Source organism: Syngnathus typhle, linkage group LG22 (genome assembly GCF_033458585.1).
Source record: "Syngnathus typhle isolate RoL2023-S1 ecotype Sweden linkage group LG22, RoL_Styp_1.0, whole genome shotgun sequence".
NCBI lineage: Eukaryota > Metazoa > Chordata > Actinopteri > Syngnathiformes > Syngnathidae > Syngnathus > Syngnathus typhle.
The window spans coordinates 372,196-392,322 of NC_083759.1; the positions used below are offsets into that span (position 1 = coordinate 372,196).

At 55.8% G+C, this 20,127-nt stretch overlaps 1 protein-coding gene across 5 annotated transcripts in view; it reads right to left on the reverse strand.

The window, feature by feature from the left end:
• Positions 1-409: 409 nt before the first annotated feature.
• LOC133146776 (prospero homeobox protein 1-like) overlaps positions 410-20,127 on the reverse strand; it is a 51,111-nt gene continuing 31,393 nt past the window's right edge. For 2 of the 5 annotated variants that reach the window (XM_061270797.1, XM_061270796.1), the window contains 5 exons: positions 18,634-18,688; positions 16,437-18,547; positions 13,818-13,925; positions 10,069-10,263; positions 410-3,252 (listed from right to left, as the gene is read on the reverse strand). In XM_061270797.1, coding sequence (XP_061126781.1) covers positions 3,067-3,252; positions 10,069-10,263; positions 13,818-13,925; positions 16,437-18,482 — 2,535 coding nt within the window. In that variant the 5' untranslated portion in view covers positions 18,483-18,547; positions 18,634-18,688 and the 3' untranslated portion in view covers positions 410-3,066. Of the gene's footprint in view, positions 3,253-10,068; positions 10,264-13,817; positions 13,926-16,436; positions 18,548-18,594; positions 18,689-19,933; positions 20,110-20,127 lie in introns of those variants that run through there. The other 3 variants (XM_061270798.1, XM_061270801.1, XM_061270800.1) reach the window with 3 other exon arrangements.

Here is a 20,127-nt window from a genome sequence, read left to right on the forward strand (position 1 = left end):
ACACGGATACCTGAAGACAATGACCTTTGAAGCGCCCGCCCCCGAGGCGGAACAAAACAGGAAGTGACTCCAGCGACTTCCTCCCTGCGGGCCAAGAGACGAATCAGGTGGAATGATTGTTAGTACACGGGTTATAAAACACACGCACAAATGTGCACGCGAGTGAGTGAGTGAGTGAGTGAGTGAGTGAGTGAGTGAATGGCGAGCGCAGATGTGGTGTGCGTGCGCAAAAGAGACAAGCAGTCTTCAGATGTAGCGACAGATGGTATTTGATTACAGAGCAGACGCTCACCGTTGTACAAAGATGCTGTCTCAGCCCGACCCAAGGAGCCAGCCAGCCGCTCGCTCGCTCGCTCGCGCCTCCGGTGAGGGCGAGCCAGGCGCTTAACAAAGACTCAAAAGCGCAGCAAAGACACACACACACACATACACAAAGGAAGCGACTCCAAAAACCAGCATCAAAGCAAAAAAAGCGCTCAGACAAGAACAAAAGCAAAGAGGAAGAGAAAGAGAAAGGTGAGCAGCAGCAGGCTTGAGCCAGGTGAAGATGAGCCACACGCAAAACAGCCTGCAAAGGAAGCACAAATATGTTGACAGCCTATTTGGGAGCGAGAGAGAGAGAGAGAGAGAGAGAACAAGTGTTTTGGAAAAGCACCTCAAAAATGAACATTTCTGAAACGAAAAGAGCAGCAAAGACGTGCGTTTTTCCTTTTTATTTCCATTTTTTCAATTGGTTTTTCACAAGCTTGCATATATACTGCACATACATTCAGTTCAAGGAGGGCGAAGGCACGAAAGGCAATTTGACTGACTACTGGTTGTGTTTGGGCCGGGCTTCAGGGAGGGAGGGGCGGGCGGGCCGGCGATCGGGCAAACGGGGTCTCAGGAGAAACCAAAAAACAGGTTCAAACCCGTTTCAGCTTTCTAGCCTACCCTCAGCCTTGTCGGGGAACAAACAAAAACAATTTGCAAATGTCCACTTAGCTGCCAAGACCCTTCCTGTCTTTAGATCATCTCTTTCTTCTTCCTTTTTTTAAAAATGGACTTCTAGGTAGAATTCATTCGAAACAAACGCTTGGATCTACTTTGAGAAATGCAGTGCGGCCTTCCCCCGGTTGAAAAAGAACCCAACATTGAATAAATTAGGATAAATTAAACCAATAAATTACACACAATCTGCAGGACATCATCCACAGCGACGACAGGAAAGAAGGCGAGGAAAAAGCAGCCGTGATGGAATATGAGTCGGAGCTGACGGGAAAAAAAAAATAAAAATAAAAAAAATAAGGAAGGAAGGAAGGAAAGAAAAATCAACTCCACCGCTCCAATTGGAATTACTGCACTAGTTCATCATCATCATCATCCCCACGATGACGTCATAGAAAAAACAAGCATCAACAAAACACAGAACGTATTGCTAAGTTATACAAAAGCGCTTTTGCTCACTTCATCAGTCAGCGTCATGGATATTTACAAAAGAAAGGAAAGAAAAGGAAAGGAAAGGAAGGATGACAAGAATAATCACAACTAGTCAAAGCATCGGCAAACAAAAAGAAGAAAATCCTTTCAAACAGCTCAGCCAATGGATCCGAGGAAATGACGGTGCGCATGTGCAAGCCAGCGAGCGAGCACGCACGCACGCACGCCGCCGCCGCCACCGCCGCCGCAGCTTAATGAGAGTCATTTACATGTCAGGGTGGCTCTCCCGGGGGAGGGGCGGGGCGGGCCGCGTTGAGAATTGTGTCACTCACTGGTTCACAGGTTCTCATAATCGGCCTTTTCTCTTGCGCACGCACACGCAAAATGCAAAGCACTCAAATCAAAAAACGCTCTCAGCTCTTGTGCGCAAGGCGTGTGTCCGTCCACGCAGTTTTTAGATTGGGGGAAAGCGGGACTCCATTTTCCCGCCGCCCGACAGTATTTACAGCAGCAACGAGCACATTTTCATCCTCTGAAAATGGACTCCAAGTTTCTTTTTCCAAAGCAAACAAGCAAAAGGGAGAAAGAAAGAAGGAAAGAAAGAAAGAAAGCAAAATGGCAACCAATTGCTCTAAACTACAAACAACAACACAGAATGAAACAAAGTCATGGCTAAAAACAACTCAAACAATTGCCACTGCACTTTTTTAGATGTCCGTATAGATTCAGATTGTACAAAAAAAAAAAAGATAAAGTCTTTTGAGTGGCTCCAAGGAGGCTCCGGGAGGGCGTGGAGCCGGCTGGCCGGCCGGCCGGCCGGCCGCAAGAGTCCGCTTTCTTTTTTTTCGTGGCCCTTTGAGATGCTCGGCGGCAAAGATGCGCGGCGGCGAGAAGGCCCGCCTGCCGTCATGAAGCTCGGAGCTGCTCTGCTCGCTTTTGTTCGCTTGAGCAACCTGCCCCCTTTTCATCTATTGTCAAAAGCATCCATGAATCTGTAACGCGGACGCAACAACGTGAGCCGGAGCCTCCGAGAACATCGAAAAGCGCAACGACGTCGTTGTGGGAGTTTCAAAAAGAGTCGCGTTAGCAAAAAAGGCTAACGTTGCCGACGGGTGAAAGCTTTCGGCGGAAACTGGACAAATTCAAAAAAATCAACGTGTTCAAATCTCCAAATTGATGCAAGAAGCAGACTAGTCAGCCCAGCATCTAAGCTCCCTTTCAAGACTCCTTCCTCATTGGAATCATTTATTCACCTTTTTTTCTTTTTTTTGGAGGGGACAAGTGCCAAACGTCAGCATGCAGCGGTGACCAACATTCAATTCATCCTCGTACACAACAAAAAGAATCACGGCAGGCAGGCGGACTCGCAACGGCAGGTCCTCGCTACTTTTGCGGGGACACTACATCGGATGGGAATGGAGACGCGACCCAGCCTAGAAAAATCCACGATTCCAATCTTCAGTTCATCAAGAAAAAAACAAAAAAGCAACCACAAAAGCAAAGCCGGGTCGCCGCCGGGGAACGGAACGGAACGAACGCCGAGGACGGCGAGGAATGCTACCGGACAACGTTGGCAAAAGGCAGGTGAGCAGCGGAGGGAGGGAGCGAGTGAGCGAACGCAAGTGCTGAAGGCAAGTTGGAATGGGTTTACTCGTGCAGGAGCTCCTGGAGGCAGTTGGGCGACTTGAAGATGTCGGGCACCTCGCTGTCCAGCTTGCAGATCACCTTGTAGATGGCCTTCTTCCACGACGGGTCCACGTCTTTGCCCGCCACGATGGCGTTGAAAAACTCCCGCAGCGTGATCTCCGCCACCTCCAGGAAGCGATCCGGCACCTGACGGAAAATGAGCACCATCATTGTTTTTTCTTTCTTTTCTTTGGGTGATTCAGTTGACTGGATTGATTACAGGAGGCCCACTACGCTCATGGCGCCCATATGACCCCTTAGCGTGAGATAAAAGTGTCAAGCTTCCTTAAAAGCGTTCCGCCTGACAAAAGCCACTTCTTGCAACGTTCTCACAATGCCCATTTCCCTCCCTCCCTCCCTCCCTCCCTCCCTCCCTCCCTCGGCATGCGCCGTGACATCTTTATAAGGCTCGCTGTAAAAAAAGAAAATACAACCTGTGACCCACAAGTGGCTAAAGGACGCAAGCACACAGTAAAGAAAAAAAAAAAAACTCTTGTAAAAGTAGAAGCGCACCTGACCGCATTTCCTGTTTTTTTCTTAGGGCTTTCAAAATGTCCACCATTGTGGAAGTGGAGCGTGACCTTTTGCCTGAACGCACGCCGTGACCCTTTGTAAGTCCAAAAAAGAAAAGGTACAAGCCGCGAGCAAACAAGAGTGTGACAGAGGCAAAGAGGAAGCACTTGAACGCTTTCGGAACCGGCAGACACACCCGCCTGGCTGTCCGGCCGGCCGGGCCGCCCGGGCCCCGACAGCGGCGCTCAGCCACAGCGCGCCTGGCAAGGCTCCGTCACACCTTGGCGCCAGCCAGCACGCTGTCACATGCAGCCGCACCTCCTTGTGCCAAGGAGATGACACATCCTGTGCGGACAGACACACACGCACACACACACACACCCCGGCCGGCCGGCCACACTTTGGCTCCGTCTCCGCCTTCAGGGGTCACCTGCTGGGATAATGCTGACTGCCTCCCCAGAAGCGGCCCAGCTCGCTTCATTGTCGTGTCCCAACAAAAAATGAAGGCTGCTCCCATATGAGCTGCTCCTTCATTTTCAAAAGCTAGCTTGGGAATGTGAGACATGCTTGGGAGAAGCTAGCTATGCTACAGCTACTGCAAGAAGTATTTGCGCATTGATTTTTGGACTTTTGCGTACTTGTACTCGAGCCCAGCTTGTGAGGACCAACGATACGGCACAATAGCTTTGGGTGGCCCTTGCTCCTCTAGTGTCCTGCACATACTCATCACGGGTGTCAGGACACGGCAAGGTTAGCGGCCGTTCGCACGCGCGCACACACACCCACACACACACACACACGGACGGACTGTAGCAGTCATGCTTGTTTGCACACACAACACACATGGGAGGACAATGCGCCCCCCTCCTCCCCCTCCCCTTCAGGTGATGAATGGAGGCTCCGAGGCCCGGTGCCTTTGCGCAGCGGTGCGAAAGGTGAGTTGTGAATAAGAAGCCCCTCCTCCCCCCGTCCCAAAGAATCCCAACGTCGCCGGCACGGCGTCGGCGAGGTTACGACGACCCGCCGGCGTGTGTGTTACTAAGAATATTCCCGCGTGCAATTTCTCCTGACGGACGTTTTGACTATAAAAGGGCAGCAAAACGCTGACTAGGACGAGAGGCAATGTCAAGGAGAAAAGGGTATTGGTATTTTAGATCCTCTTGACTGAGGGAGGCGGGAGGGAGGGAGGGAGGGAGAGCGGGAGGAAGAGCGGGAGGGAGAGCGGGAGGGAGGCAGCGGCGATGGCGAGGGACCGCCAAGGGTCTGAGGACCCAGGGATCGGCGTCATGGCACAGTTATTTCTGTCCAATGATTTTTCTTTTTCTTCTAGGTGATGTATGTAAAGTGTTTGTTTGTCACGGCACCAAGCATCAGATGCGGTTGTGAGTTGAGGCGCTCCTTGGAAAAAGAAAACGAGGGCTGGCTCCAGGATGTCAATGGCGCTCATTCACTGCCGAAGCACCCCCCCTCTGTCTCTTGGACCGACCGCTTGCTTTGAGACACAAGCTCTTCTTCAGAGAGAGGGAATGGGATTTCCTGCTTTTTTGATGAGCTCATGAAATATGGCGGGTGGGCAAACGTTTGAAAAGGCCCGCCTGGGGGTCCGGAGCCTGAGAAAGCTGTTGGCTCGGGGCTGCTTGGCTGTTTGTTTGCTCCCGCTTGCTTTTGGGAACTGTCAGGAGATGTATTGCACCTTCTATTTGCACAGCATTGGCCAAACAAGACAAGACCCTGGAAGATAAGGCCGGGCTCGATATGCCTGCCTGCCTGCCTGTGTGTGTGTTTGTGTGTGTGTGTGTGCGCAGTATAGCCTTGAAGGATGAAACGCAGGCAGGCAGGGACATCACACGGCCCGGTGACGGCCGAGCGGGTTAATCGCTAACTCCGGCTGGGAACCAGCTTCCCGGGACTTTTGCAGGCGGGCAGGCAGGCAGGCAGCGAGCGAGCTTCTTGTGAAACTTGAGCAGGCCTGTCGAACCTTGGCCACGCTGCCACGCCGCCTCTCTCACAGTCAGTCAGTCAGTCAGTCAGTCAGTCAGTCAGTCAGTCAGTCAGTCAGTCAGTCAGTCAGTCAGTCAGTCAGTCAGTCAGTCCCCTTTGCCTCGCATATCTGTTGCAATCGATGGATCATCTACAAAGGCCTTGGCCAGCGCTGTCACTTTGGACAAACACGACCCGCGTCGGCCGTCTTTCTGCCCCCGGACCACGCTGATAAGACTCAGGCCACGGACGAAGAGTCCAACCGGAGTCCCGGTTTTGACTCTGGCCCGCCTCCACGTGGGCTCCTGGACAGGAAAGGGGCCCGAAAGCTGAGCAAACACCCGCTGATAGCCTCGCTGGAGAATGCCGAGCCCTTGAGGCGCTTCTGCGTGTGCGCGTGTGTGCGCGCGCACGCCACGTGTTTGTGAGACTGAGCAGTGGTGTCACATGAGGAGCTCTGGAGGAGTCAATGGCGGCACAGGGTCAAAGACGCCAAGTCCTAGCACGGTGCAAAGCTAGAAATGTTGATTCCTTTGATACACACTGGCAATGTGTAAGCACAAAGAGTCCAGGTCAACGAGTCATGTCATGGCAGAAGGAGAGGGAGGGGGAGGGGGGGGGGGGCTCCGGAGGTCAGCAAGTCAGGGAGACAGAGCGAGCAGGAGGCCCGAGGGAAAGAAAGGAGCGAGGGAGTCTGCGAGATGGGAAGAGGACATCTGGAGAGGGAGCTCCGGAAAGAATAGATGGGGCGGGAGGGAGGGAGGAAGCAAGGGTCACCCCACAATAAATGATGGCAAGCGAGCGAGCGGGCAGGAGGAATAAGATGTCGGGATGCAGATTGGAGGAGGACCAAGAAAGAAAGGGGGACTCATGCATGGAATTGGAGTGGGGGTGACTTGGACACATCTGCACCTCTGATGCACGCCCCGGTCATTTTGGCACGGCTCCCTTCACCACGCTTCATTAGTCTCACACACACACACACACACACAAGGAGGGGAGGTGGGGGCCCTCAAAACGCTCCAGAAATAATGACATCATCAGCAGCTGTGCCACTCAGCAAGGTGACCAGGGACACAAGGAAGGAAAGAACCAAGGAGGGAGGCAGGAGGGACTTGGACTCCACCATCACCATCACTTGCTCAGGTTTTCACTCAAACGTTGCCAGCGGGCATTTCAAAAAAAAAAAGGTGCTGTTTGTTTTTGTCAAGGAGATCTGCCGGCTGCATCCGGAGCTCCTGCCTGGCTGGCCGGCCGGCCGGCTCTGTGCAGGCTCCGTCGAGGAGTGCCGACGCCGGTGGCGTATTGCATCGCTTTTATTTTTGGCAACTTCAATCTATAGCAGCACCGTCTTATTCATCGGGTCCCAACCGCCAGCGCAAATCTGACTGGATGAGAAATGTTTGCCTCGGGCGCCCCGCTCGCGCTTCCTCGGTACCCGCCGCAACCTCGTCACCTCCGGGGTCAGACTTTGCTTTCGCGGCGACAAAGGTGAAAGGCTGGGGATAGAGGGAGCGCCCAAAACGGGCGTCGCAACAAATGGAGCCAGCCCCGAGAGGGCCGTGAAGGGAGCAACGGCCGGGGGGCGGGGGGGGGGGGGGCCCACACAATGCGGCCGCTTGGACAGACAGCATCTGCTCTCCCGGCAAGGGGGTTGGGGGGGGGGCAGCAGGTGGAAGAGGAGGGCAGGATAGGAGCTCACTCGCTCGCTCAAACGCCCGCCCGCCCGCCCGCCCGCTCGCTCGCTCGCTCGCCCACGTCTCTCGAAGTCAAGATCCCAATCCGGCGAAAGGCACAAATTCAATGGTGGAGCGGCGTTACGTAACAAGTTTGGAGCGTTAGCACAAGTGTCAAAAAGCGCCGGCGAGGCCGCTCTCTCTGCTGCTTCTCAAGTTCTTCATTCACAAGGCAAAGCATCTCTTGCATTCCCACCACCCCTGAGGCCCCTGAGAGAATTTCAGCAAAAATACGCCCACAGGTAGAAGAAAAGAGGAAGAGGGGGAACTCAAAACCGGGCCGCTTGTCACCACTTTTACCGGCGGTATGGTCGTCTCTCTCTCTCTCAAAGAGATCACAGCCGCTCGCTTCCTCTTTTAAATGTCTCCGCCCACCTGCGGAACTGGCTCCTTTGGAAATTTGAGAGGTTCCCAGAGCCGTCATAAAACTGTCTTTTTATCCAAACGGGCCTCCATTAGCGGTTCGGACACATTCCTACTCGTGAAAGATGATGTGTGTTGTCGTTGGGGGTTCAAACGGACAGACGGGGGACGGGGGGGGGGGCGCTAAGCGAGAGTTTCCGCCGGACATGAAAGCGCGGGCCGCTCAAAGTCAAGGCTTGTTTGATGGCGGCGGACGTCGCAAATGAGAAAGCGCAGAAGAAAGGGAAGAGGAGAGACGAGGGGGGGGGGAAAGTAGGTAATTAACGGCAAAGTCTTCTAATTACCAGCTAGTGTTCATTGTGCCAGAAGGAATGTGACAATGATGCCATTAAAACTTTCCTAATAGGACGAGAAGGCCAGGGAGAAGAAGACATGCGAGAGGGAGGACCGGGAAAGAACAAAAGTAGAGAGGCGATGGACGGAAGGGAAGGAAAGGAAAGGAAGAGAGAACGGGCGACCCAGGGAGGGAGGCAGCGATATGAAAGGAAAAGAGGAAACAATCGCCACAAAAGACGAGCTGGGAGGGAAGATGGCGAGCGTATTGGGCCAACACAGTGACAGAGCAGATTAGCATCAAACAAGAAAGGCCACGGACGGCAGGCAGGCAGGCAGGCAGGCAGGCGAGGGGCGAGGGGAGAGGGGGGCACTCAAACAGAGGACATATTCATTCCAAAGACGCCACCAAGGTGGATGGAACTTTGATGATGCACAATCTGCCAAACGCAAACTTGCGTGCATGCGTAGGCTCCTGTTTCAAGTGCTGGTGCAGGCAGGTAGGTAGGTAGGAGAGGGGGAGGGGGAGGAGGAGGAGGAGGAGGTGGAGGTGGAGGAGGGGGAGAGCTCCACACAAAAACAGGCCTTGGGGGCATCCTGATGCACACATGCAGTCATCGCCATCCAGCTTCACGTTTCCTCTATGACTCACGCACACACACACTTAAGACGGAACGTCCTGACAAACTTGCACATATGTAACACACACACAACGCCCACGTGCACAACAAAAAGCCCCGACACACACACACACACACACACAAACACTGCGAGTCTCGCTTGCTCGCCTGTGTGTTGGCGGAATTTGCATGGCTGGGCACATTTTGCCTGGCGTTGGCCCGAATCAGCTCCCGCATTTCTCACACACACGCACACACACACACCTGGCGGGCCAGCTCGTATGCAAAACAAGACAGTCAACAGCCCCGCCGGGCCGGCGCTCCAAAGACTTCTTCACCTGTCCTGGCCTCTTCTTGCAAATGCTCACATTTATGAATGCAAATGCAAAATCCAAAAAAAGGGAGGAACCGTTTGCCCTCAGCCACTTTTCGAGGCGTACGGTGGCCGAGGAGTTTCGCTCCAAAAGCCGGTCCTTCTTTGGAAACCACACAAATGAGGCCCAATCAGAAGCAGCAAGGGAACCAACCACTTCTTTCTTTCTTGTTTGGGCCAATGGCAAAAACGGAAGCTTGCAGCTCAGCTTACCTACTGTCGTCGCAAGCGACTTATCCAGGCCCGCCTGGCCTCCGAGTGCTCGTGCCAGCCCAGCCCTTCGAAAGCCTCCCTTTAGAGGACGCAAGAGGGATACGGGAAGTGCTGTGTGTGCGTGTGCGTGTGTGCGTGTGGCCCCGGTGGACAAATAACGCGCACAGAAACAGACGGGCCCAAAAAAAAAAAGCGTGAGTGAAGCACTTCAAGTGTGAGCTCTGCAAAACTCCCACTGCTCGCAAGGGCACTTGCATCCAATACGTCATTCCCCCCAAACCACCTCCACCACTCTCCCCTGACTCCCTCCCTCCCTCCCTCCCTCCCTCTCCCCAATGCTCTTTCTTTTGTCTCTCACCCTCCGTACCCTATCTATCCATCTCCTGCTTTCCCCTTCTCCCCCTCCCCTCTTGCTCCGGCTAAAACAGTAGGACGCTTAACCTTGATAGCGCTGAAGCCCACCCCCACCCCCCAAAAGTGACACACATAGGCGCGGGAGAAATGCTTTGCCAGCATGCTCGGTCCGGTCCAAGGAACGGCCTCGTACCCTTGCCGCCTGTGTGCGCCGCCGCATAACGCTGGCAGAAGGAGGAAAAAAGGAGAAGGCGGCAAAAGGCGAAGTTGCCCGTCGCTGCAAGACGAGGAGGACGGACGAGGAAGTAGACAAACAAAAGATGGGGAAGAGGCGCTCCGCTCGTCTTCCTCATTTGCAGAAAGCCCGAAAGAAAAGCGCCTGGCCCGGGCTAAAGATAAGCTTCCAGTTCCTTTCAAAGTGTATCGAAAAAAAAACAAAGAAATAGGCAAGGCAGCGAGCGGCGGCGGGCGTGTTTACCTCAAAGTCGTTGGCCTTGTTGTAGTGCATGTTGAGGGCCCGGAAGAGCTCGCAGTCGCGGCTGACGCTCAGGTCCTCCACGCCGGCGGCGCCGTCGTTGATGGCCTGTCGGGCAAACTTCTCCATCTGGATGTAGTAGAACTCGCGGAAGTTGCTGAACCACTTGATGAGCTGCGAGGTGATGCAGCGGTTGAACTGCAACAGGGACGACGACACAAGCCGTTTGGACACGTCAAGCTGCCCAAGCGCCAGTAAGGCCGTAATAGAGACGTGAAGTAAGACAGCCAGACAAGAGCGCCCGAGTGAGAGCGTTCATCTTCCCCGCTGGGAGACAAGCCCCCCGCCCTGCCCCGCCCCGCCCCCCTATCATAACTGGGAAAGGGCGGCGGCAAAGGCATAATTGAGCAGAAAAACGATTAAGTCATCATGTGAAGCGCCCCGGCCCGCGGGGGGCTCAAACAAGTACTTAACCCCGTTGAGCAATTACACCCTGATTCTCCTCCCCTCTCCTCTCTGCACCTCCCGGGCAGGAAGGAAGAAAGAAAGAAAGGAGAAGAAAAAGAGAGTGGGCCCGGGACCAGGAGCCGCGGCCAAGACTGCGGCTATCTGATCCGTGCCGCTCGGCTGGATTCAAAAGGGCCGGGTAAACCTATTAAGAGCCTCAGCGGGTTCCCGGCTCTCTTTTTTCCGCCTATGAAAAGCAGATGAGGACATGCGCCGGCCGGCCGGCCCCTCCCTCCCTCCCAGCGCCACCGCCGCCACATGGCTACAAGAATGGATTCTTTATCCTCTGCAAAGAATGACCACCATTAGCGTTGGTCCGAATTGCGAGCCGTCTGTTATACTGCCCCCGGGTGGCCGACAAGTCAAATGCATTCAATTTGATCATCGACTCTAATTGGAGGAGGAGGGGGCAGGCCGCAAGCCTGGTAAGCATCATCTGCAGAAGCAGAATGAAGTGGGGGGCCTCGATGCAGGGGGGGGGGGGCAAAATCGCTGAGCGGAGCGCCGAGCCGTTTTGACATGGAGATTAGGCTATTGTTCCCCGACACGCAGCGACGTGCACGCGCTCCTCGCCATGGCCGATTGTGCGATGTAAAGACGAGGAAGTCGGCAAAGGCTGGAAGCATCGGCGGGTGACGTCACGGGCCAATAAGTCCGCCTGACATTGGCGCGGCCGTTCGGGAGGTTGCTTATTGCGACGGACGGACGGGGGCTGCTCGAAAGTGCGTGGTGAGCACAAACTGGGAAATGTGGGAGGGAGGGAGGGGCGGCTGCAGGTCAGCGCTGTCGGACAATGGCGTTGGGACGGGGAGGGGCGGGCAGGCGGGCGGGCGGCAGGGGGTCGGAACGTGAGCAGTCAGCAGGCCGGGGTCGTGACATGGACGCGTCAAACAAACAAACAAACCAACCACTGACACTTTTCAATATTCGCCGGGGTGCGAGGGAGGGAAAGGCTGCTTAAATGCACACAATGGCCTCGCTTTCCAGCAAGCAGCTCCACTTTTGGCCCAAAAGCGTCCATGAGGCGCTCACACCGCCTTTTTGTCTTCCGCCTCAAGCAATACAAACAATAAATGAGGAAGAAAGCAAAAGCATAAGCTCGTCGGTACAGCGCTGATACGGCTTTTGTCCGTTTACATTGCCGGCCGGGCGAGCCGAGCGTCACGTTTGTCCGTCGAGCTTCCGGGAAGGCGACGCGAGTGAGTGGATTACTTTCCCAGCCGCTCGCTTTGAAGATTGCGCCCGGGCAAACGGCCGCCATCGCTCACAGAAGAGACCTTTGGTGTCAGAGCGAGGCAGTCCGCTGACGGATAGACGCGTCACTTGATTACAGAGACAGCTCAGGAGGAGATCGAAGCGAGATCGTAACAGACGCAGGAATTCCACCCCGCCCGATCTGGAAGCGTTTTGCTCAAGGCATCAGCTTTGGCCAGTCCCTTTGCAGCATTGGCCACTTTTGGCTCATTAAGTTGCTGCTGGGAGGATAGGATGGAGGAGGACACCCCCAAAACCCCCCAATAGCAGCTGAGGAGTGTTGGGTGGGTGGGTGGAAAAGGAGGCAACGGGCTCAAAGGAGCACATCAGCGCCGCTCCTTAATCAGACTTGGCAGGGGTCAGCCAGCACTCACATGAGATGCAACGTATATGTGCGTGCGTGCGTGCGGGCGTGCGTGCGTGGCTCGCTAAGAGGCAGATGAGAGAGAGACAGCGAGAGTGTGTTTCTCACACTCACACTCAAGAGCCTGTGAAAGGTCACCTCTTAAAGCTAACAGCGCCAGATAGAAGGTGCTGCGCACTCACGCACTCACACACACACACACCGTGTCTAGAATAGAACACACTCCAGCAGGTCCTTGCCTTGAAACAATCAAGCTATTTCTTTTCAATAGCGGGCGCCCTTAAGCAGAGCTGAGCTGAGCTGAGCTGAGCTGAGCTGAGCGGTCGCCGGGCCTCGGCCCCGACAACGAGATGACCTCAGCGTCCAGGACAGGCAAAAGCAGAAAGACAGCGAAGCCCGTCCGGGCCTCCCCCTCGCTGGCCTGGGCCTCGTCCTCGCCCTTGCTGGCGTAAGCCCTTCCCAGTCAGCGGGGCTTTCCAACGTTTCCTGTTTTGGCAGGGGCCAATTGTGGCAGATAATCTCCGACCACCGATTGGCTGACTGCGCACAAAAAGCGGCCCTGGAAAGCGGCCTTTTGTCAGCGCCCACCGACTCAAATCCGGCCGCTGGCTTTTCTTTCTTTCTTTCTTTCTTTCTTTCTTTCTTTCTTTCTTTCTTTCTTTCTTTCTTTCTTTCTTTCTTTCTTTCTTTCTTTCTTTCTTTCGACCCTCGTCGACCGCCAGCCTGGGGCAAGACGGGCTGGATTTGTGCTGGCTCGGGCCGGCGCTCGGGACGTCTTCCGGCTTCTTTGAGGCACGCGTGTCTTAAAAGGCGAGTCGACACAGGACGGGCCCGCTTCCCACGTTGATTAGAGGAGGGGTGGCGGCAATCTCATTAGCTAGTCCGTCTAATTCCCACACACGTCTACAAAGTTGAGGCGCGGGTCCCATTGTCTCGCGGCAAAAACAAAAACAAACCAATGTGACTGATAATCCGCTTAACGATCTTGACCTTGTTTTGTTGCCTGACGAGGTCGCCTGTGATCGTCCTCCTCCTCCTCGCTAGCCATCAAGTCACTCAAACAAAAGCGCTTTGAATCTTTCCTCAGAATAAATGTTTGTTTTCGGGGCGCCATTGGCAGGTAGGCGCCGCGCCCCCTTTTTCAAATGGCGGCGGCATCCAAGAGGAGGCAGCTGAGAGGCAAAGGGGAACCTTTATCTCTTCATTTGAATAAGATGGCCTGGATCTGTCACAGTGTTTCCCCCTACCTCCCTCCCTCCCTCCCCCCGTACGGTCAGAGAGGGGCGCACACACACAAGCAAGAGCAACCAACAAACACGAGCTATTTTTTTGCAGTGCAGCTAAAAAATGAGCTTTGCTCATGTTCTCGAAGAAAGTCCCACTTGCCGCATACGCTACGCACCCCCCCCCCCCCCACCTGCTCTGTCGCCGTCCCTCCGTTCCGCAGCCCGCACGCGACTTCCTCGTCTGGCCTCTTTTGCATAAAACCGCAAGGTCGGCCTCATTGTGGACTCGAAGCGAAGCCTGAACATCATCGCAAATCCAAGTTCCCTTTTTTTGGAAGCGGGCGTGTCTTTGTGAGAGAGAGAGAGAGAGAGAGAGAGCGAGAGAGAGAAAGCCAACTCACCTTGACATCAGAGAAGAACATCTTGAGCATGTTGGAACTCGGGTAGCGGGTGTAGAAGAACATGAGCTTGGCCTTCTTCAGGTGATTGGGCGAGAGGCCCTCCTGTATCTGAGAAAGCTTGTCGTTAAGGAGCAAAAGTTTGCGGACAGAGCGGCACACAGTGAACGAGCAGGACATTTGCTTGAACATAGCCAGCCAGCGAGCCAGCGAGCGGCGTCACGGCTAATAAAAGGCAGCTGACGCCTTTTTTTTGTTTGTTTTGTCGTACATCGGCGGGCTCATTTCACAGTCAAAGCGAGCGAGCGCCTTTTGGCCTGCTCCGTGCGCTAACCTCCAGCCCAAAAGAGGAAGAAGAAGGGCTGCGGGCGGGCTGCGGGCGGGGAAAAAGGAGCTTATTTGCATATCACAGACAAAGACAGCAGTTAGCGCCAGCGATGGATGGATGGGCAAGAAAGCCTAATGGCTTGGCGCCGCTGCTCGCCAAGCGGGGATATCCAGCTCTGATGTTGCTCTTAACGGGCCAGCAAACAAGATTCAAGCCGAGAGCTGGCGAGCCCGGCCCGCCGGCCGGCGCCGAGACGTCTTCCACCTGGACTGAGCGGCAAAGAGAGCCGCTTTTACCGGGGCTTCTAATGTGCAATGACATGGGGGGGGGGGGGGAATTACCAATGTGCAATGACGTGAACCCCCCCCACCCCCACCTCTCTGCTTCTGCCAAAGCCTTGGAAGGCGGAGGAGAAGGAGAAGAGGGCCTCCGATGCTTTGGATCGAGCCACCCGCACGGGTGGGGGGGGGGGGGGGGGGGGGATCACATCTGCGCCGCTGAATGTCCCAAGCCATTTCCGCGCCGAATTAACGTCCATATAATGTGTCTGAAGGAAAGGGACACAGAAGGACACCGTCGGCCCGTTTTGCGCTTCGGCTTGTTCTCAAAAAACAATCATAAGTTCTCGCTCTGGCAACTTGCTTTATTGGCCACGGTGCAAAGCGCTCAAGTGTCCGTCCAGCTGTAGCCAAGGCGAGAAGGCATCAGCACATGCAAAAGATCCTTAAAAGATCCTGTTTACTTTGTCTGAGAAGCAGAGGGGGGGGGGGGGGGGGGAGCAGGGTCTTGTGAGGAGGGGAGGGGCATGGGAGGCTGGCGTTACTCCTCCAGCAGGCCCGGCCAAAAGAGCAGCACTTCACTCCCCACGCCGCACCATCTGCTCCAGTGGAGGAGACACAATGGACACACACATACACACGCACACACACACACTGGCGGTCGGTCAGGTGGCTTTCAATCAGCCAAGGTGGGATGCTCCATTGCAAGGCTCCATCTTCTTGGGCTCTTTAAACAAAGGCGGCCTGGCCCGGACCGACCCGACCCGGCCCAGACCGGCCCGGCCTCTCTTGATCGTCTGCAATTCCCTCACAGCTTGCAAATGGAATTGCCATTGGAGTCGCGCAGCCATTATTTTGTCATGATGGCGCGCTCGCACCAGCTGGCTTCCGCCGTTCGCAACCCCGACAAGAAATCGACGCTCCCCCGACACTTGGCCATCGCCGGCGGCGGCGGGAGCCGCTCGCCTGCCCCATTCCAGGTGTAGGGACAAGATGAGTCCGAGTTGGACGGCGGACAAACGAGCAGAAAAGCCATCGCCGCCATCTGCTCGGCCACGCCGCTCGACTTGAGCGCGCCTCGCAAAACATGTCCGACAAGCTGTCGCCGACCTCCGAGAGAACTTAAGAGCGACTCGTGAATTGGGGCAAAAACGATAAAGCGTCGCCATCAATCCTAAAGAAAGGTGCCCGGCTGCATCTGGCCCGGCCGGCCGGCTGCCTGCTAGCATGCTTGTTGTGTGATTATTTTCTACTTTCTTCCAGTGATGGAAGGATTATGGATCTGCGCAAAGCGTTGGGCCTCGGGTCTAAAGACGAAACGAGACGAGGTAATGAAAGATAAACAGCTCGCCGCAAACACCTGTTAACGTCCGCTTCAAAAGAAGAGACGGAGGGGGGGGGGGGGGCAAACAAACACAAAAAAAAGAAGTATTTGGCTGCCAAGCAACAGCCCAAAGGCCCCCGGGCTGTTGACAGATCTTTATGAAATGAAAAGAGAGAGCGAGAGAGAGAGGGAGAGGGAGAGAGAGAGAGAGGACAATGCTTGTGGGCTTTTTACACAGCGATGGATGATAAGAGGAGCGCAGGAGGCAATCTTGAATACGCATCCTGGCCGAGTCCTCGGGCCAACCTTCTGGAACATGCGCAAAAATGCAAAAAAAACAAGGAAGCCGTAAATAAACATGGCCGCCTTCCGCCGACCAGACCGGTGATTCATTTAGCAGGGAATGAATTTGAATGACTTGGAGCTTTCTAAGGATAACGCAGGGCACCCATCAAATTTTCATAAGGAGGAATACGGAAAAGAAAGAGGAGGGACTTTAGCGCTATTAGCCTGCAGTCTCGGGGGGCCGAGATAACTCAGGATGGAGAACAACCTTGTGGGCCAAGCTTTGAACAAAAGGGGCACAAGAAGGGGCTGAGTAAGCCATAAGCAACAAAGCCAGCCAGCCAGCCAGCCAGCCAGCCAGCCAGCCAGCTAAAAAGGAAGAAGGCTTCCGTGGCAAAAAAGGATACGTTGCTGCCGGAGTAAGGCGAGATGTCCGACATGTCCTGCAGGTCGCCGCACTCGGATTTGATGAGCGACAAGGACAGCCCCTCGGCCGTGGCGGCGGGGTGCGCCGGCGAACACGAGCGATGGTGGTGCCCCAGGTGGTGAGCCGACGCCATCTTGGTCCTCAGCCCGGCGCTCTCCCGGGACAGGTCCACCGAGTCCGGCGAGGAGCGCTCCTTGCCGGGGTAGCCGCCCGAAGGTGGGCCCAGCGGGCTCTGGAAGGGGTAGCCCATCAGGGGCAGGGGGAAGGGGTGCCTGAAGGAGGGCGGGCTGAAGCCCATGCTGGCCGACAGCGACGAGGGGTGGAGGGAGGGGTGGTGGTGACCGCCGTGGGCGCCCACGGCCGAGGACTGGTGCTGCTGATGCTGCTGCTGCTGCTGGTGGTGGTGGTGATGGTGGTGGTGGTGGTGATCGGCGGGCGTCTTCCTCACCACCAGCGGCAGGGCTTCCGTTTGGTCGTTGGCTGCCGCCGGCATCCCCGGGATGCCAAAGGGATCCAGCGGATTGGGAATGATGACGTCGGCGAAGCACTGCAGCCGCTGGTTGGCGCCGTGGAAGTTGGGGTTGTCCCCGTTGAGCGCCGCCGAGAGCCTTTCGGGGGCTAAGGGCAGCGGGGGGAAGGCCTGCTGCTGCTGGGGGGCCTGCGGGGGCCGCGGGGGCTTGGCGAACACTTTGACCACCGTGTCCACCACCTGCGTCATGGCCGAGTTGAGTTCCTGCTTGAGCGCTTCCGCCAGCTGCTTTCCTTCCGAGTGCAGCGAGGCGCCCGGGCCTGCCTGGCCTTTGCCGCGGCCCGGTCCGTCTCGGCCCGCCGCTTTGTCTCCGTCGCCCAGCAGAGACGGGTCTCGGAGCAAGGCCCGAGCCCGATCCAGGAAGTGGCCCGGATCCAGGTCGGACATCTCGTTGTCGGAGCGCAAGTCGTCGGCGCCCGGCTCGTCGGCGGCGCCGGCCGGCTCGTCGGCGCCCGGCTCGTTGTCGGACCTGGCCGGGCTGTCCTCGGACAGGTCGCCCGTGTCGTCGTGCGGCTCGTTGTGCTCCGAGTCGTCGGTGGAGTCGTAGATCTGGAAGAATTTTTCCTGGAGCTGTCGGAGCTGCTTCTGCATGTCCTCCAGCTGGAGCTTGAGCTGGCGCCGCTCCTCCTGCTTGTGCTCTTTCCTCTCACACGCCAGCTGGGGGAAGCTGTGCTGCTGCTGAGGCAGACGCTGCTTGCGCTTGTTCTCCCGGCTGCCGCCGCCGCCGCCGCACAGCTCGCCCGCTCGCGGGCTGCCGGGGCCCGGCCGCCGGGAGCGAGGCGCCGGGCACTCGGGATCCAGCTCCCGCTCGCCGTCCATCTCGTGGCGGGACGAGGGCGGGCCCAGCACGCTGGGGGAGTGGCTCATGCCTCGGATGATGTTCTCCACGCGGGCCCGCTTGGCGCGCAGGTGCTCGTCGTTGAGGCGCTCCAGGTCGCCCGGAGCGGGGGGCCGGCCGAAGGGCGACAAGCACTCCTGGGGGGTGCTCTCTTGCGAGGAGTTGCTGCAGGCGTCCTCCTGGGGCGCGTCGGAGCTGGCGTTGGAGAGCCTGGAACCGGGGAAGCCGTGCTCGCCTCTGTCGGGCCCGCCGCCCCCGGCGCTTTTGGCCAAGTTGCTCTTGAGCAGCTGGGAGATGATGGTGCTGCCGGGGAAGGGCATCATGGCGTCCTCGTAGGAGTTGGCCCGCTTCAGCAGCTTGCGCAGCACGTTGGACTTGGACTCGCTGTCACCGTGGTGCGGCTGCACCACCGAGCACTCCACGGGCTCGCCGTCCGAGCCGTGGTGGGCGCTCAGGGAGTTCATGGCGTTAAAGATGGCCGCCTTGGCGCGGGCGATGCTGTCGGTCGTCGCTGCTGCTGCTGCTGCTGCTGCTGCGGCGGCGCTGCTGCTGCTGCTGCTGCTGCTGCTGCTGCTGCCCACGGTCCTCTTCACCCCGATGTCCACGCGTCTTCGCTTGGTCTGTCTGTTCAGGAGGGAGTCGCTGTCATGGTCCGGCATCACGGGCTGCTGCTGCCGTTGCCGCCGCCGCTATCGGGCCATGTCCCGCAAACACGCGCGTGTTTCTGAGCGGAAAGGGATCGAAAACAGCGCCGCACGTCAGCAAACGTACCTCACCGGCGGCGGCGCGGGTTGCGGCGGGCGGCCTTACACGTTGGCAAAGCGCGGCCAGGCCAGGCAGGCAAGTGGGCAGGCGGGTCTTCCACCTACAGAGGGAGGGAGGGGAGGGAGGGAGGGAGGGAGGGAAGAAGGGTTGTGGGAAACGGGCGTCAGAATTAGGCCTCCGCATTCCGGGGCCGGCCTACATGGGCTGAACCAGTTCCCACGCCACACAAAGCAGCATAAAATTATGATAATGACTTAAGCACTTGTCCTCATTTCCACGTTTGCCAACGTTAATTGGAAGGGGGCACATTCAAGCAAAACGGTCGGCCGACCGACCGACCGACCGACCGGCCGGCCCGAACCTTCGCCTTCCCAAACGCTCGACCCGACCAAAAGCAAAAGAGGCCGACGGACCGGGGCCCAGGCGGCCGCTTTGGCTTTGTGCGTGTTCTGCTTGCCGAGCCCACTTAATTCTGCTCGATCGAATGGGTCACGCCGGTCAAGCTCGGACTTAAAGCACCCTTTACAAAAATAAAAGGAAGCGGCGGCGGCGGCGGCCAAATAGAAAAAGCCCCAAATGCAGGAAGAAAAAATGCCAGAGAATTTTAGTTAGCCCCGCAGCCTATAGCTGTTGCTAATTTCAAATTTGAGAAGAGGAAAATTCTGAGGAAAAGTGCTCAGACAAACACTCCTTTGGTGCCACTTGAAAAAACACACATTTTGCCCCATTTTCAAAAAGCAGCATTTGGGAAATTAAAACAAGAAGAAATTTCACAAACTGTACTGAAATGATTCGGGGAAAAGGGAGACTTTGATGTTTTTCCAAATTTGTTAGAAGAGCTCTGACGGGAGGTGAAGCTTCTCTTAAGCACACACACACACTCACACAAAAGATAAAATTTAAAAAAAAAAAGAAAAAAAAAAAGAAACAAAAATGTGATCACCAGAAGCCTTCAACAATGGTGCTGGAAATAGTCACCAGCACTAGCACCTGTCTTTTGGGAGCCAGCACCTGTCTACACAACACACACACACACACACACACACACACACACACACACACACACACACACACACACTCTCTCTCTGTATGCTCATAAACTTCCCTTTTCTATCAACAAAAAAACCTTGTTGAACACTATCCAATTGAAAGTTTTTGCCATCACGAAAAACTAAAGGGGCGATTTAACAAAAATATATTTTTAAAAAAGATCACTTTTTAATTTGATTTCATTTTAAATTTGAACAATTCGTACTGGGCGTGCGCTACTTGATAGAGATGCGACTCGTATTTGTACAATGATGATGAAAATGATCGAAACGGACTTTGCAGCTCATCAACTTACTTTCAGCTTTCCCGAAGCTGGAACATCCTCCTCACCTCACTGATCAAACCGCGCACAACATTTCCTCGCCACCAAGATAGACAGACGAAAAACTGGATTCATTTTTCAACATGCGCTTCTTTCTTTCTTTTTTCTTTTTTTGGACCGACCGACCGACCGCCCACCGGGCGCGCACCGAGATGGGAGGTATCCGA